Source organism: Lampetra fluviatilis, chromosome 61 (genome assembly GCF_964198595.1).
Source record: "Lampetra fluviatilis chromosome 61, kcLamFluv1.1, whole genome shotgun sequence".
Taxonomy (NCBI): domain Eukaryota; kingdom Metazoa; phylum Chordata; class Hyperoartia; order Petromyzontiformes; family Petromyzontidae; genus Lampetra; species Lampetra fluviatilis.
The window spans coordinates 3141915-3159417 of record NC_136335.1 but is presented as its reverse complement, the minus strand read 5'-3'; the positions used below and the strand labels follow the sequence as shown (position 1 = coordinate 3159417).

The 17503-nt window shown below is 54.5% G+C and overlaps 1 protein-coding gene across 2 annotated transcripts in view; it reads left to right on the top strand.

The window, feature by feature from the left end:
- CCDC180 (coiled-coil domain containing 180) overlaps positions 1 to 17503 on the top strand; it is a 96143-nt gene that overhangs the window by 63941 nt on the left and 14699 nt on the right. For both annotated transcript variants that reach the window (XM_078881307.1, XM_078881306.1), the window contains exons 27-32: positions 3457 to 3677; positions 4850 to 4935; positions 6263 to 6398; positions 7624 to 7683; positions 9707 to 9773; positions 11308 to 11467. In XM_078881307.1, the coding sequence (XP_078737433.1) occupies positions 3457 to 3677; positions 4850 to 4935; positions 6263 to 6398; positions 7624 to 7683; positions 9707 to 9773; positions 11308 to 11467 (730 nt within the window). The remainder of the gene's footprint in view (positions 1 to 3456; positions 3678 to 4849; positions 4936 to 6262; positions 6399 to 7623; positions 7684 to 9706; positions 9774 to 11307; positions 11468 to 17503) is intronic.

Genomic DNA, 17503 nt, shown 5'->3' with positions numbered 1-17503 from the left:
AACAACACAACAACAACAACAACACAACACAACACCGCCGTGAAGGTCACCAGCGACAACAACACAGCCTTCCGCTACCCCAACCTACAAAGGATGCTCATCCTCCCTGTACCCCCCCACTACCCCCCACTACCCCCCACTACCCCCCACTACCCCCCACTACCCCCCACTACCCCCCCCCCTCCCACTGATAGGATACAAATTAAGATAGCCGCCCTCTGCAGAAGAGAACCCCACTTCAAACGGCGGCGATCGCATTAAAAAGTCATCGCGTGCGTGACATCCGCGTGTCCGGGGAAGGAAGAGGTATTGGAGGGAAGCTCTCGGTTAGCACCTCGTTATTTATTTTGCCGGATATTAGGGGTGGGGGGCTCTGGTGGTGGGGGGGGGGGGGGCGGTGGTCGTGGGGGGGGCTGAGAGATGCTCCACATTTATAAGCAACGTTCAGAGCATTCGCCTGCTGCTATGAATGCCCACGCGGTGAAGATGATGAGCCACTTTCCGTGGGCTATCATTTATGGCCAGGTCGCTTCTGAAACCAAGAGCTATACAGCTTTGGCGGGCCCTTACCTGCTTTAAATACAAATACATAGTTTCAGTAAGGTTGTATAAGGCTCGCGGTGCCAGAGCTCGTCCCTAGCGGTACGGCGAATCGGGGCGACTGCCCCGGGCCCCGCGCTTGGGGGGGACAGGAGGTGGGGGGGGGGGGTGCCCACGCTTTGACACGTCGCGGTGTCAGATGTAATGCTTGCGGTTTAGTTCGAAGAGGCGTAGGTGGTTGTGGTGGGGGTTGTCCCACGTGGTGAGATCTGCCCTCATTCCTAACAGCGTGCTTCAGCCGCACCGAACCTCACAAAAATAATATTCAGGGCCTACCTTGGCTCCTCCCACCCTCAACCAGTATATATACAAGGACTGTTTCCTGGAATTTCTCTCACTTGATACAGCCATCGTGCTGTGACGGTTCCACCTGAAGACGGAAGCTTGTGTTGCCTCCGAAACGTCGTGATTTTTATTTAATTTCTATTTTACTTTTATTAATTTAAATGTTTTACCTACGTGACTTTACCGAAAAAACCTAAGAATAAGAGATCTACCCCCACCACCAACCCCGACTATGGATGACTTTGAGATCAAACGAAACGGTTGATTATGTTTGTTGTTGTTGTTGTTGTTTTGTACAAAGTGACATTCACCGTTCAGATAACTCTGGGGCTTATGGCTGTCACACACAAAGACAAAGATCCCCGTATAGCCTAAACAGACGGTTGGGGCAAGTGCTGTTAGCGAGCAGCACCTATGAAGGCCGGCACGGCACACGAGGGGGTGGGTGGCCAACACCACGGCCGGCCGCCTTTGTCTCCCCGGCGGCGATGCTAACACACCGCACCAGGTAGTCATTTGAGGCTGAGTCGACCTAGGGGGAGTCCCAGGACCGGTTCAAATCATCCTCACCAATGCTGGTGGCCGCGAGCGGCAATCGAACCGTTGTCGCCGTTTCCTCGCAGCGCAGACACGCTAACCGTGCTGCCGCCACTCCTCACATGCGTACCAAGTTCAAGGTCATGTATTTGGTATAGCCCTGTGAGCCATTCGGCTCTTGAATCGGGTGCAACCGCAACAAACAAAAAACAAAGACATGAACAAAAAACATCTTAAAGTGAATATGTGACTGAGTGCAAACAGAAAATCCAAAAAAAGACAGCAAAATATTGCAGAAAAAAATCACCGTGTACACCAACGCTGTGTGCAAAAATCCCAGTGGGATGCAAGTCAAACGACAACAACAACCACAAGACAACTTAGATTAAGGCCATCAGTCTAACTCTGTACTACAACAAACAAACATGGCCAAACCAATACACTTTTCGAAATCACCAAAATAAAGCCATGAAAGCAATGAAACAGTGATCATAGGAACTGTGACGGAATTTTCACAATAAACGGCATAAACAACATGTACTACCAAAACCCTGCAGCCATAGCTGGCTGCATGAGTCACTCCACAACAGTAGGAGCACCTTTACATTATCCGCAGCTAGTTTACACAACAAAGGCCCATTCCTAACAGCGTGTTTCAGCTGCACCGAACCTCACAAAAATAATATTCAGGGCCTACCTTGGCTCCTCCCACCCTCAACCAGTATATATACAAATACTGTGTTCTTGGAATTTCTCTCTACTTGATACAGCAATCGTGCTGTGACGGTTCCACCTGAAGACGGAAGCTTGTGTTGCCTCCGAAACGTCGTGATTTTTATTTACTAATTTTACTTTTATTAATTGTAATGTTTTACCTACGTGACTTTACCGAAAACACCTAAGAATGTGAATCCTTGCATTCACGAAAGCTTCAAATCTAGAATTAGGAGCATCATTCGGAGTATTAGAATGTTTCAATGCACCTTTAACATCAAAGCGCCGCTAAGCTCGAGACGCACGCGTGCTCGCAGGTGTCACGGGTCCCGGAGACACTTGTAGAGGTAGCTTCTTTATTACAATCCAACAGCACTCCAACAGTCCTGATACTCTGTTACAGCCTAGCGACACAGCCTAGGCACACAGCCTAGGTACACAGCCTAGGTACACAGCCTAGGTACACAGCCTAGGTACACAGCCTAGGTACACAGCCTAGGTACACAGCCTAGATGCACAGCCTAGATGCACAGCCTAGGTACACAGCCTAGGCACACAGCCTAGGCACACAGCCTAGGTACACAGCCTAGGTGCACAGCCTAGATGCACAGCCTAGATGCACAGCCTAGGTACACAGCCTAGGCACACAGCCTAGGTACACAGCCTAGGTACACAGCCTAGGTACACAGCCTAGGCACACAGCCTAGGCACACAGCCTAGGCACACAGCCTAGGTACACAGCCTAGGTACACAGCCTAGGTACCAGAGGTGGGACAAAGTCATTGTTATGCAAGTCCAAGTCGAGTCGCAAGTCATCAAATTCATGACTCGAGTCTGACTCGAGTCCAAGTCACATGACTCGAGTCCACATCTCATAGGTGGGACAAAGTCATTGTTATGCAAGTCCAAGTCGAGTCGCAAGTCATCAAATTCATGACTCGAGTCTGACTCGAGTCCAAGTCACATGACTCGAGTCCACACCTCTGCTAGGTACACTACTCTGGCTACGCTCTGGAACTCGCCCTCACAAGGACGTAGAGCCGGGAGTTCCAGAGTCCCACCACTGGCCCTCACAGCGTCCCAGGGTCCTCACATGGCTGGTCTTGGGTCTTGGGTCTTGAGCTACAACTGGCCCTGATCGGCCAGGGAGCTGCCCTTTTATGCCTCGTCCCCAACGAGGGGTGGGGTTGTGTCTGCCCCCAGATATCCCACAGAGCACACACAGCCCCCCCCGTTGGTGGCGCCAAGGGGCTTAAGCGTCTGGGTTGCCTAGGGTCCCAGAGCCCCCAGCAGCCCCTCCCCTCTTATGTCACTACACAGGCTGTGCATCACGCGGCAGACGGAGCGGAGGGAGACGCTGAATCGCTGGGCCGCAGAGCGGCCACTACCGCCGTCGCGGCCGCGACCGCCGCCGCCGCCGCGTCTCAGAAGTCGGACAGCCGCGTGGGCTTCACGGGCCCCGGGCCGTGGGCCCCGTCCGGTCGGGCCATGCGGCAGGCAGCCGACGACCCGGCCATCGCCACCATCCGACGCATCCTGCGGTGAGTAATGAGTGGGGGGGTCTAGATTTGAAGCTTTCGTGACTGCAAGGATTCATGCTCTGAGTTCTTTCGGTAAAGTCACGTAGGTAAAAAATGAAATAAAAATTAATTAGCTTGTATTTAAGAGCTTGCATCTTGGAATCCCTGCCTCACTTGATGATGCAGCTAATCTGGCTGTGACGGTCCCACCTGATGACGGAGGCTTGTGTTGCCTCCGAAACGTCGTGATTTTTATTATTTTATTCCAATTTTTATGAATTTTCATTTCATTTTTTACCTACGTGACTTTACCGAAAGAACTAAGAGTATGTAGAGTGGGGGTCTAGACCGGGAAGGGGGAGTCGGCAACCACCAAACTATCAAGGGGAGATAATAAAATAAAATAAATAAAATAACATAATTCTCACGACGTTTCGGCCACAACCCAAGCAGCCGTCCTCAGGTGAAGTACAGGTCTGTCGGGAAGACAGAGTGTTTCATTCAGACGCTGTCTTCTCGACAGACCTGTTCTTCACCTGAGGACGGCTGCTTGCGTTGTGGCCGAAACGTCGTGAGAATTATTTTGTTTTATTTTTATTATTTTATTATTTCCATTCTACGTGACTTTACCGAAAGAACCAAGAAGATGAATCCCTGCAGTCACGAAAGAAGCCTTAAATCGAAATTTTATCAAGGGGAGACTTTTTGTTGTTGTTGTTGTTGTTTTTAAATTGGTACAACCAACAGCAACGACAAGCAGCACCGTATTGACATTTCAAGAGGCGCATCAACGCACGCGCGCGGCGGATAATTGGACGGCGGTGGCTCCTTGATAATTACACAAATGACGTCTCACGAAGTGGTTCCTTGGAGAGCCGCGTTGCCGCTCCGGAGCCTCGGGTTGCCGACCCCTGACCCCTAGCGGGAGGGGGGTGGTGGTGGGGGGGGGGTATGGGGCAGGGTTTGAGAATCTCAAAACGTCACCGTTTTTGGAAAGTTTATTTTTTGTCTTCGCGAACGACTCGGGCTTTGGGACGGAGGCCTAGGATGTTAGATCTGATAGCCGGACGGTGCCGGACGGTGGCGGTGGCGTGGCCAGTGTCTCCGGCGCTGTCGGAATCGGTCGGTGATCGCCACCTCGGTGCCGATACCGAGCGGCTCATCATTCTTCCCACCCCCCTCTCACCCCGCAGGACTCAAAGGGCACGGGCCCTGCCGAAACGCGAAGCCGAGATGATCGAGGACTGCCAGTCGACAGCCACGGGTGCCGAGCGACGCCGTGAGTGGTCCCCTCCCGTTGTCGGAGGAATCCATGAAGAGGGGCGGCATTTGATCCATAATAGAGGTTTTTTGGGTTATTTTACTTCACGAAGTGTGATCGCTTTTGTTGTGGTTGTTTGTTTGCGCTTTTCGTGCCTTCTCTTAATTTATTTTGAAATATTTTTTATTTTGCTTTGGCAGTCGTAGGAGGGTGGTTTTCCTTTGCTTGATAGTGGCTGTATATGGGATTAGGTCCTTGTATATAATGCATGTACAGCGTTACTGGATGCTATTCGGACGAAATCCTCTAAACGCGCGATGACGTTGATTCTCAATGCGGAGGGGAGAAACCGGAGGACCCGGAGAAAAATCCACGCGACCACGGGGAGAGCGAAAGAGAGAGAGAGACGCCGCAAACTCCAAATCAATATTTCCGCCCCTCCGATTAACACGCTTGGCTACGTACGGTGCGAAAGAAGTTTTCAACGTACGTGAGTTCTACAGGCTGTTGGGGCATTGAAAAATTATAATACTCCGATTGGTGCTCCTGCTGTTGTGGAGTGACTCATGCAGACAGCTATGGCTGCAGGGTTTTGGTAGTACATGTTGTTTATGTCATTTATTGTGAAAATTCCGTCAGTTCCTATGATCACTGTTTCATTGCTTTCATGGCTTTATTTTGGTGATTTCGAAAAGTGTATTGGTTTAGCCATGTTTGTTTGTTGTAGTACAGAGTTAGACTGATGGCCTTAATCTAAGTTGTCTTGTGGTTTCGATTTGAAGCTTTCGTGACTGCAGGGATTCATCTTCTTGGTTCTTTCGGTAAAGTCACGTAGAATGGAAATGTGGCCGAAACGTCGTGAGAATTGTATTTTATTATGTTTTATTTTTGTTATTTTATTATTTCCATTCTACGTGACTTTACCGAAATAACCAAGAATATGTCTTGTGGTTGTTGTTGGTTGTTTGACTTGCATCCCACTGGGATTTTTGCACACAGCGTTGGTGTACGGTGTTTTTTTTTTCTGCAATATTTTGCTGTCTTTTCTTGGATTTTCTGTTTGCACTCAGTCACATATTCACTTTAAGATGTTTTTTTGTTCATGTTTTTGTTTTTGGCTTGTTGCGGTTGCACCCGATTCAAGAGCCGAATGGCTCACAGGGCTACACCTAATAAATGAACTTGAACTTGGAGTGCTGTTAGCTCGTTGCGCCTATGAAGGCCGGCAAAGCGCACGAGGCAACCTCGCCAGGGTCAGGCTCGAACCCACGACCCTCCCGCGCGCCGGGCGAGGCAGTGCAGCGTCTCACCACCGCTGCCCGTGCCCCCCCCCTCCCCGCCGCAGCTCCGTCACGACGCGTCACCCCGGGGAGTCCCGCGGCCCTGCAGGGCAGCGTGACGGCACCCGGAGCCAGCGGCGCTCGACACGCCAGGAGCAGGCCGACACGCACTGCGTCTGGACAGCGAGCCTCGTCTGGAAGGTCGGGGGGGGGGGAGGGGGGGGGGCGAGGTGGGGGGGGGAGGGGGGGGGGGGGCTCGGTGGGGGGGAGGGGGGGGGGGCTCGGTGGGGGCTCGGGGGGGGGGCTCGGTGGGGGGGGGGGCTCGGGGGGGGGGGCTCGGGGGGGGGGGGCTTGGAGGGGGGGCTCGGGGAGAACCGCGAGACCATTCGTTTAACTGGCGATCCCATTTTTTCTCTTTTGTCTATTTTTTAAAGCAATTTTTAAAATCTATTTTTAGTCTTTTTAGTCTTTTTTTGTCTGTTTTATTCAATGTATTTTTTGTCTTTTTGGATACAATTTTCGTCAATTTGTAGTTTTTTTGTCTATTTTTTGTCTATTTTTGCCTCTTCGATTTTTTTTGTCTATTTTTTTGAAATATCATTTTAGACTTTTTGTCTCTTTCTTTATATTTTTTTGGTCTATCTTTGTCTCTCTTTTTGGTCTCTTTTTTTTTCCTCGCCGCAAGTTTATTTCAGTTGCTGCGAGCGTCTCCAAGGGAAGACGCAAGGGGAAATGGAGAATTAAAACCCTTCCCCCCCTTGTTGATGCCGCCTGCATTTCTGCCCGAAAAAAATAACGACGATGATGATACTCATGGCGGTAGTGGTGATAACAACGATGATTACGGTGATGATGGTCTTGATGATGGTGATGATGATCGTGATGATGGTAATAATGATGATGATGGTGATGATTATGGTGGTGATGATGATGGTGGTGATGATGATCGTGATGATGATCGTGATGATGATGGGGCTGATGATGGTGGTAGTGGTGATGGTGATGATTATGGTGGTGATGATGATGGTGGTGATGATGATCGTGATGATGGGGATGATGATGATGGTGGTGATGGTGTTGGTGATGATGATAATGGTGGTGATGATGATAGTGATGATGTTACGATGATGATGATGATGACGGTGATGATGACGGTGATGATGACGGTGATGATGACGGTGATGATGATGGTGATGATGATAATGATGATGGTGATGATGATGGTAATGATGATGGGGATGATGATGATGGTGATGATGTGACTATGATGATGATGATGGTGATAATGATGGTAATGATTATGGGGATGATGATGATGCTGGTGATGGTGTTGGTGATGATGATAATGGTGGTGATGATGATGGTAATGCTGGTGACGACGGTGACGATGACGCTGGGGTTTGCTGCACGTCTCATTCCACGCCAGTGCATCTCGCAGGTGGAAGCAGCAACAGCAAGCGGCCATCGAGAAGCCGACGGACGTCAGGTACGACGCCCCCAGCTCTCATCGCGACATCACAGACGGTGGAGCGGTGGCACAGCGGTTGGCGCACTGCGCTCTGAACCAGGGACGTGCGGTCAGGGGAGGCAGGGGAGGCAGAGCCTCACCTGTTAGCGAGCACCTATGAAGGCCGGCACGGCACACGAGGGGGCGGGTGGCCAGCACCACGCCCGGCCGCCTTTGTCTCCCCAGTGGCGATGTTTTTACACACCGCACCAGTTAACTCATTTGAGGCTGAGTCGACCTCGGGGAGGCCCATGGACCGGTTCAGACAATCGTCACTGGCGTCGGCCGTGAGCGGGAATGGAACTCGGGTGGCCGTGTCTGTAGCGCGGCGCGCTAACCGCTGCACCGCCGCTCCCCACGAACGTGGCTAATACTCACACTCACTGACACACTCACTGACACTCACTGACTCACACACAAAGACAAAGATCCCCCGTGTAGCCTTAACAGACTGTAGGGGGCAAGTGCTGTTAGGGAGCACCTATAAAGGCCGGCACGGCACACGAGGGGGTGGGTGGCCAACACCACGCCCGGCCGCCTTTGTCTCCCTAGCGGCGATGTTTACGCATTGCACCACGTACTCATTTGAGGCTGAGTCGACCTAGGGGAGGCCCAGGACCGGTTCAGATAATCGTCACCGGTGTTTGCCGTGAGCGGGAATCGAACCCGGGTGGCCAGGTTCGTAGTGCAGCGTCGCGCTAACCGCTACACTACCGCTCCCCATACACTCACACACACTCACACACAACTACACACAACTAGACACACTCTCACACACACTCACACACACCCCTACACACACTCTCACACACACTCACACACCTACACACACTCTCACACACTCTCACACTCACACACTCTCACACACACTCACACACACACACACCTACACACACTCTCACACACACTCACACACACCTACACACACTCTCACACACACTCACACACACCTACAGAGATAAAGATCCCCCGTATAGCCTTAACAGACTGTAGGGGCAAGTGCTGTTAGCGAGCACCTATGAAGGCCGGAACGGTACACGAGGGGGTGGGTGGCCAGCACCACGCCCGACCGCCTTTGTCTCCCTAGTGGAGGCCCAGGACCGGTTCAGATAATCGTCACTGGTGTTAGCCGTGAGCGGAAATCGAACCCGGGTCGCCAGGTTCATAGCGCAGCGTAGCGCTAACCGCTACACTACCACACCTACACACACACTCTCACACACACTCACACACACCTACACACACACTCTCACACACACTCACACACACCTACACACACTCTCACACACACTCACACACACCTACACACACTCTCACACACACTCACACACACCTACACACACACTCTCACACACACTCACACACACCTACACACACTCTCACACACACTCACACACACCTACACACACTCTCACACACACTCACACACACCTACACACACACTCACACACAGAAAGGTACCCGAGTCGGGAGTCGAACCCGGTTGAATTGTGGGTCGTCTGGATTTGAGTCGTGCAGCTGACGCTTTGTGACCCTCCCTCCCTCTCCTCCCCCCCTCTCCCTTCCTCTCCCCCCTCTCCTACCACTCCTCCCTCCCTCTCCTCCCTCCCTCTCCCACCTCTCCCCCCCCTCTCCTCCCCCCCTCTCCCCCCTCTCCTCCCTCCCTCTCCTCCCCACCTCTCCTCTCTCCTCCGCCCCCCCTCTCCTCCCTCTCCTCTCTCCCTCTCCGCCCCCCCTCTCCTTCCTCTCCTCTCTCCCTCTCCGCCCCCCCTCTCCTCCCTCTTCTCTCTCCCTCTCCGCCCCCCCTCTCCTCCCTCTCCCCCCTCCCTCTCCTCCCCCCCTCTCCCTTTCTCTCCTCCCTCTCCTCCCACTCCTCCCTCTTCCCCCCCCCTCTCCCCCCTCCCTCTCCTCCCCCCCCTCTCCTCCCACTCCTCCCCCCGTCTCCCTTCCTCTCCCCCCTCCCTCTCCCCCCTCTCCTCCCTCTCCTCCCTCCCTCTCTCAGCCACTTCGAGGGCAAGATCGATCAGATACTCTGGGAGACGTATGACCCACTTCGCACAGCTATCGAGGTAACAGCTTTGCCACGTGACATGGGTGGGAGGCTTGGGTGGAGCGACCCGTCTCAACCCAGAATAATGATGATGATGATAATTTTACATGATAATTGTTTTTTTACCCTTCTATCTGGCAACAAAACTGACACCTTTTTTACAAGGAGTCATGTTTGCATAGACCACAATACCTGCAGTCGTAATGCAAACAAAAAACATAACTCTGATAATGTGCACTGTCCTTGAAGTTGATTGGTCCACAATCAATCAACTTCAAGGACAGTGCACATTATCAGAGTTATGTTTTTTGTTTCCATTATGACTGCAGGTATTGTGGTCTATGTAACATGACTCCTTGTAAAAAAGGTGTCAGTTTTGTTGCCAGATAGAAGGGTAAAAAACCAATGATCGTCTTTTTACTGGAAAATGAGGTTCCAATGGTGATAATTTTACAATCGGCGTGAGCCGGTGCTAATCAACAATTGCCCAAGCTCTGCAGTCCTCTACGTATTAAGGCTTCCTTTGGGCCAATTGATGAATGAGTGTTTAGTTGTGGGGAGGAAACCTGAGCAATTTTAGTCCTTGGGTCAATCCACTGCTGGACGAACGACTCCACACGGGAGCTGTTTGACCATACCACGTCGCACTGGTGGGCGCGGGTCGATGTTAGCCGTGGTCGGGAATCGAACGCAGGTCGCCGGGCTAACGGTGCGGCGTGCTAGCTCGTGCGCCACCGCACCATCCTGGCCGCCGCCGTAGGAACGTGGGACTGTATTCGTCGGGCGCGACGTCGGATAATCCCGCACCTCCTATCGGCGTGGTTGGCTTCGTACGGCGCGAAACGAAGTCCAGTTTGCACGCGGAATCGGCGTCTAGTCGGCCAGGAACAGACCTCGCCTGGTCAGTTACTGAGTTAGGGCACGCGGAGCGAAACGTGGGACATGGTTCTAGATTTTAAGCTTTCGTCACTGCAAGGATTCATACTCTTAGGTTTTTTCGGTAAAGTCACGTAGGTAAAAAATAAAAAAAATGTAATTAAAATTAATTAAAGTAAAATAAAAACCAACCTTATCATAAGAAAAAACAACTCCTATCCAGGGGCCTACCCTGACTCCTCCCCCCCTCAACCAGTATCTATACAAGGTCGGGTCTCTTGGAATTTCTCTCTCACTTGATACAGCGAGCGTGCTGTGATGGTTCCACCTGAAGACGGAAGCTTGTGTTGCCTCCGAAACGTCGTGATTTTTATTTTACTTTTATTAATTTAAATGTATTTATTTATTTTTTTACCTACGTGACTTTACCGAAAAAACCTAAGAGTGTGGGACATGGTGCCGAACGACCCATGCTCCCGTGACCTTTCGTTCGGTCGCCCCCCCCCCCCCCCACCACGTCCCCACCCCGTTCCCGTTTCTGCTTCTGCGCGTGCGTCGTCACCACCGCCACCGTCACCGTCACTATCACCGCCACCGTCACCGTCACCGTCACCGCCACCGCCACCGTCACCGTCACTATCACCGCCACCGTCACCGTCACCGCCGGTGGTGCTCAGGACTACTATGGCCTCTACAAGCGCAAGGATCGGCGCGGCGGAATCCCACGGCCCGCGGCACTTCTGCCGGAGAGCGCCGAGCGGTGCGCCGACGGCCTGGCGCTGAAGCTGGTCGCGTACCGGTGCCAGGCCAGCACCTACCGGCAGCACTGCGTCGCAGGTGAGGTCGCCAACACTACTGTAATACTCTTATGACTCGTTCACACCGGAGTTGGAGGCACACTTGTTTATTTAACACCACACGTTGTGACATACACACTGAGGGGGTATCGGCCCCCTCACCCGTCTATCTGAGGACACACCTCTAGGCTAAACCTAGCCTGCCTCAGAGTCCTCCTCTCGTGGACTAGGGGAGGCTATCTTGGCCCGACACTGGTCAGTCGGGCCCGGTACTCAGAGTCCAGACCAACCCTGGCTCTGGCTCTGGCACCACGCCACTGACTCGAGCCTGCGCGGTCCTGACAAGGACGGCGTAGCAGGGGGAGACCAGGGCTCTATCTGGGACGTCTTCCGTCTTCTCTTCTTAGCTAACCAAACTCTCCCTAGCCCCCCGATACATTTCCCTTTTATACCTGAGGGGTGGGGCCCCGGGGGATCGTAACGTCCGAAGCGCGGACGTCGTAGAGGGCACCTGCCCGTGCACTGACGTAGCCCCGCCCACTGTGCTAGTTTCCCGTTGGATCCCATACATATCAGCTCGACACATATTCCCTCCGTAAGACCCCTACATCACCCCCCCCTGTACAGCTCGCAGCCGTCCCGGCTGCAACATCGACAATAAAAGTTTATTCAGCCCTCGATACCCCAGCGTGTGCCTCATTTTTTTTTTGAACAATAACGCAACGAGCATAACACCAGGAAGAAAGAAAAAAAAAATAATCCGACGAACCCCCCCCCCCGCGAATAAATACGAAAACCATAGGACGAGCGTATATACACGTGTATCTTTACCTGGAGTCCCCCTCCAGCCCCCCCACAGACGACGCACAACACACACAACCCACACAACACACACAACGCACACAACACAATAATCGTACAACGCAGCGCGGCACGTGCCGGGAACACAGCACAGACGCCCCACACCGTGAGCACAACATGCGAATGTACACCGGAAGAGAAAGCACAAAAGACCCAAAAAAAAAATTTTTTTTTCTTCTCTCTTTTTTTTCACAAGAGTCTGCGCATTTTTGCGCGCGTTCTCGCCGCCGGCCCGTCACACGGGACAGGCGCGGCCGGCAGGTCGTCGGCCGGCAGGTCGTTGGCCGGCAGGTGTTCGTCACAGAGCGAGTCTGTTGCCGACGTCGCAAGACCCTCAGCATCCCCTGCGGGGGTCGTCGGGCGTGAGCCCGTCACTCCCGGTGCGCCTGGGGGTGGGACAGCCGGCAGCACGTTAGGCGGGAGCAACGGAGAAGACCCCTCTGAGTCGGACGCCCCCCCACATGCTTGGCCACGCGCGTGTGTAGTGGGATCTCGCACCGCAACGAAGGGTTTTAGCCTGGCAGGGTGTACAAACCACCGGCGCCTCCCCCATTGAATGCGCACGCACTGAGGTCTCAGGACCTCAACCACCTCGACGGGACCCCGCCACGGTCGCAGCAGTTTAGAGGAGGACGCGAGCGGTACCTGGGGACAGTGCAACCACGCCCTGTCCCCCGGCTTCCACTGTATTACATGCGCGCGACCCATTCTGAGGCGCTCATTAGCCCTCTGCCGCCTGGCAGAATTTTGCATGGCAGCATCCCGAGCCTCCGTTAATTTTTCCAGGTTGAATTTAACGTGTTCGGCCAATTGAGTCTTTCCGTGCGGCGCCGGGATCTGCAGTTGGGCCTGAACAGGTGGCTCCGGCTCGCGGCCGTACATAAGGAAAAAGGGGGAAAATCCGTCGCAGTATGGGGGGCCAACCGGTATGCTGACAGGACCCCCTGAATTTTCAAATCCCAATCCGTCTGTGAGTCAGAAACGTGCTGCGACAGCATCGACGTGATGGTACGATGCAACCGCTCGACCATCCCGTCGGTTTGTGGGTGATATGGAGAGGTGCGAATCTTTTTAGTGCCAAGGATGTCACAGACCTGTTTGAGCAATTTGCTTGAAAAATTTTTACCCTGGTCAGTCAGCAGCCTCTCGGGAGCACCTTTGTCAAGGACGTATCCCTGGACAAAGGCCTCCACGATGGCTGCCGCCGACTGGTTGGCCAGGGGCCAGGCCATAGGCCAGCGCGTGAAATATTCAACCCCGGTTAGCAAATACCTATTTCCCCTAGGGGTGGCGGGGAACGGTCCTAGAATGTCCAGCGCGACGAGTTCGTTCACCCGGGAAACCCTGATAGATTGCAGGGGCGGGTTCGACTCCTTCGCTGGTGGTTTGCGCTGCGCACATCTAGGGCACGATGCTAGCAGATCCCCGACATCCCTTGTCATGCCCGGCCAAAAGAAATCAAGTTGGAGCAAGGCCAGGGTCTTTTGGGTACCCAGGTGGAGGAGGCGCTCGTGAGCGGCCCACACCACCCTACCCCGTAACCCCGAAGGGACCACTAGCCGGTGGCGATGGGATTTCCCGTCCCAATGCATTAACAACCCACCGAGCATTTCCCATGCGTCGGCATCACCCCTCCCCCGCCCCCGGTCCCCGACGCGGCGGCGCAACGCAAGGAGGGAAGTATCTTCCATTTGCAACCGGCCCCATTCCGTAGCAGGCAACCCCAACAGGGAATCAGAACCCTGTTGTGCGATAGAATTAGTCATTGATGCTGCGTCATCAGCAGCCGCCAAGACCGGGACAGGCAATTCAGCAGGATGCCTGCACCGACCCGACCCCAGGAGGCATGCGCATTCGGGGGTGGTCGGCATGCGTGACAGGGCGTCCGCGTTGGTGTGGCGAACGCCCTTACGGTACGTGGTCTGAAAATCAAAATCCTGGAGAACCTCCAGCCATCGAGACAATTGTCCCGATGGTTGTTGGACTCGCAGGGCGTACTGTAGCGCTGCATGGTCTGTACGGACGGTGAAACACTGTCCGTACAGATACGGCCGGTACTGCTGGATGAAGTAGACAATTGCCAGCAGTTCCCGACGCGTGACACAATATCGTTGCTCCGCCGGAGACAACACTCGGCTACCGTACGCGACCACCCGTTCGACGCCCTCGACCACCTGGGACAGCACGCCCCCAATACCTGTGTTGCTCGCGTCAGTATCGAGCACAAAGGGTTTTGAGAAATCAGGATAAACCAGGGGAGGGGCATTAACCAGAGCGTCCCGAAGTGAGCGAAACGCAGCCTCCTCCTCCTGTCCCCAATGGAAACGGACCCCCTTTGACGTCAAAGCGTGCAGGGGTTTAGCAATGGTGGCAAAGTCCGCGACAAAACGTCGGTAGTATGACGCGAAACCCACAAAGCTCCTGACCTCTCCCACCGAGGTGGGAGTCGGCCAGGAGCTGACGCACTGCGTTTTGGCGGGATCGGTAGCAATACCCGAGCGCCCTACGATGTGCCCCAAATAACGTACGGATTCGCGCAACAAATGACACTTTTGGGGTTTAAATTTCAAATTAGCAGCCCGCATTTTGAGGAAAACGGCCCGCAACCTCTGGAGATGCTCGTCGAATGTTCTGCTAAAGACGATAACGTCGTCCAAATAGATTAAACACGAATCCCACTGCAATCCAGCCAAAACCAATTCCATCAATCGCTGGAAAGTCGCCGGCGCCGAGTGTAATCCCATCGGCAACCGGTTAAATTGGAAGAGACCATGTGGCGTACGGAAAGCGGTTTTAGGCTTAGATTCATCATCCAGAGGAAGCTGCCAGAATCCCGAAAGCAAATCCAATGTGGAGAAGAATCGCGCCCCCGCCAAGGCGTCGAGTGATTCATCAATACGGGGAAGCGGGTATGCGTCAGCAACGGAAATTTTGTTGAGGCGGCGAAAATCGACGCAAAACCGCAACGATCCATCCTGTTTCTTTACCAGAACGATCGGTGCTCCCCACGGGCTGGTAGAGGGAGAAATGATATCGGCGGCTAACATGTCATCAACAGCCGATTTGACATGTTCCTTCTCGGCGGGACTCAGCCGGAAGGGATTTTGGCGTATGGGCGCGCTGTCACCAGTATCAATATGGTGACGCAGCAATTGGGTGCAGCCCAGATCGAATTTGTTTTGACTAAACACATCGGCGAATTCGCGCAACAGTGTCCTAAGTTTTTGACGCTCTACATCCGACAGGTCCGTCGATCCCGCACAAAGCGCCTCAAGCCACCCTTCATCGGTGTCCGAATGTGGAGTCGGCAGAGTGGCAGCATGCACGTGATTTGCGACAGACTCCTCACAGGGCACCGGCGTTGCGTGAGCAAGCACGGTCCCCTGGGGAATTACCACGGCCTGCGACCCCACATTGAGGACCGCGATGAAGGGGTCCCCGTCCCCCCTCACAATGGTCTGAGCGGGAATCAAATGCGGCCCGCTAACCCCAGCCCTAGATGGGCCGAGCAGGACACCCTGGTCCCCAAGACCCTTAGCGAAGGGCCTACGAAGCTTCAGGGGTACCAACATTTGTGCCCCTGGCGGCACGCGAACCGTCTGAACTACAAACGCGGGTACCGTCGCGAGCGCCGAACGATCCGTAGTAGGGGAAGGCAAAAACGCCATCCGCCGTCCCGACGGGAGTTCAATGCAACCCTGATTAATCATGATCCGAATCGGCATTTTGCCCAAGAAATCCGTCCCCAGCAGGCACGGAACCGCCAGCGAGGAGGACACAAAAATAGGGCCGGACAATTTAATATCACCGATCGAAATTTGCGCGCGAATCTGCCCCATGATACCCAGTGAGCCCCCGTTAGCAGCGTAGAATGGCACATTAACCGGTAGCAAGGGACGACTTTGGACAGGGAGAATGTTGTATATTAGTTCCGAAATGATGGTTGCCGACGCACCTGTATCGACGAGGATACGCACTTCGATCCCGTCAATATACCCTACTACGGCCGACGAGCCCGACGGCGCAGCTAGAACGCGATGGGCCAACACGGACCACTGGGCTGGTTCGAATTTGGTCCCCATAGTGGTTCGTGTTGGCCCCATGGCGTGCAATGTTGGCCCCCCGTTCGTTGCGGTGTGTACATGTGTAACGGGTGTGTGCTTTGGCCAAACATGTGGGGTGCCGCGACTCGCCGGGTCATGTCGGTGGAGCTTGGGAGGAGGAGGAGGGCCGGCGTCCCGGCGAGGCGTCGTCCCCCGCTGTCGAGGAGAACGGCACCCCAAGGCGACGTGGCCCCGGACGCCGCAGTTATAGCAGCGCGGGAGCGCAGGTGGTGAAGACGGGCGGTCGGGGCGGGTCGGGCCATCCCGGTCCGCCCGCGCTCCCATCCGTTGCTGCTGTCGGAAGTCGGCGGCGTAGACCTCCTCCGTCGGTGAGGTGACGGCAGCCACCGTACGGCCGGCAGCTGCCCTGCTGGCCTTCCTTCGCTGCGACAGAAGGTTGGCGTGGAGGAGGCGCGCCGCTTGGAGGGAACCCATCTCCACGTCCTCCTGCGCGACGATGGCGACGTCCAGGTCGTCAGCCAGCAGAAGGATCTTCTCGGTGACCATGGCGTCGACGCCTTGGTCATCCATACGAGGGAAGGCCGTTTTTGCGAGCGCCAGAAGGCTGGTACGGTAGGCGAGGGGCGACTCCTTCGCACCCCGCTGGCGGTCGTAGAATCGCTGCCTACACTCGGCCGATGGTCCGTAAACCCCAGCCAGCAATTGCAGCGCCATCTGAAGAGTAGAGCGCTTGTCCCTCGATGCGGACGTAAGAGCGGCGAGGGCGTCGCCGTCCAGGAGCGCCGGTAGTGCGCAGAGGGCTTCGTCGTCTGACCACCCCGCCATCTCTTGATGCGCGAGGAAGCGCCGCTGAAATCCCCCCCAGTCGCCCTCCTCAGCCACGAACTCCTTCAGCGGGGGTAGTCTTTGGTGTAGTGCCGCGACCGCCGTGGAGGACCGCACTTTGATGTCCCCGCGACTCGGCCGAGCGTCAGCACGAACGGCAGCTGTAATCGCCTGTCGCGCAGATAGTGACGCTCCGTCCGAAGGCGGTGACGCGGCAGCTCCAGCGGAGTCGATGTCGGACCCCAAGTTGAGGTTGGCCACGCCCTCGGCAGCTGCTGCGGCGATGGCGGGACTTTCAAAAGTGCCGACGTTAGAAATGGCGGGAA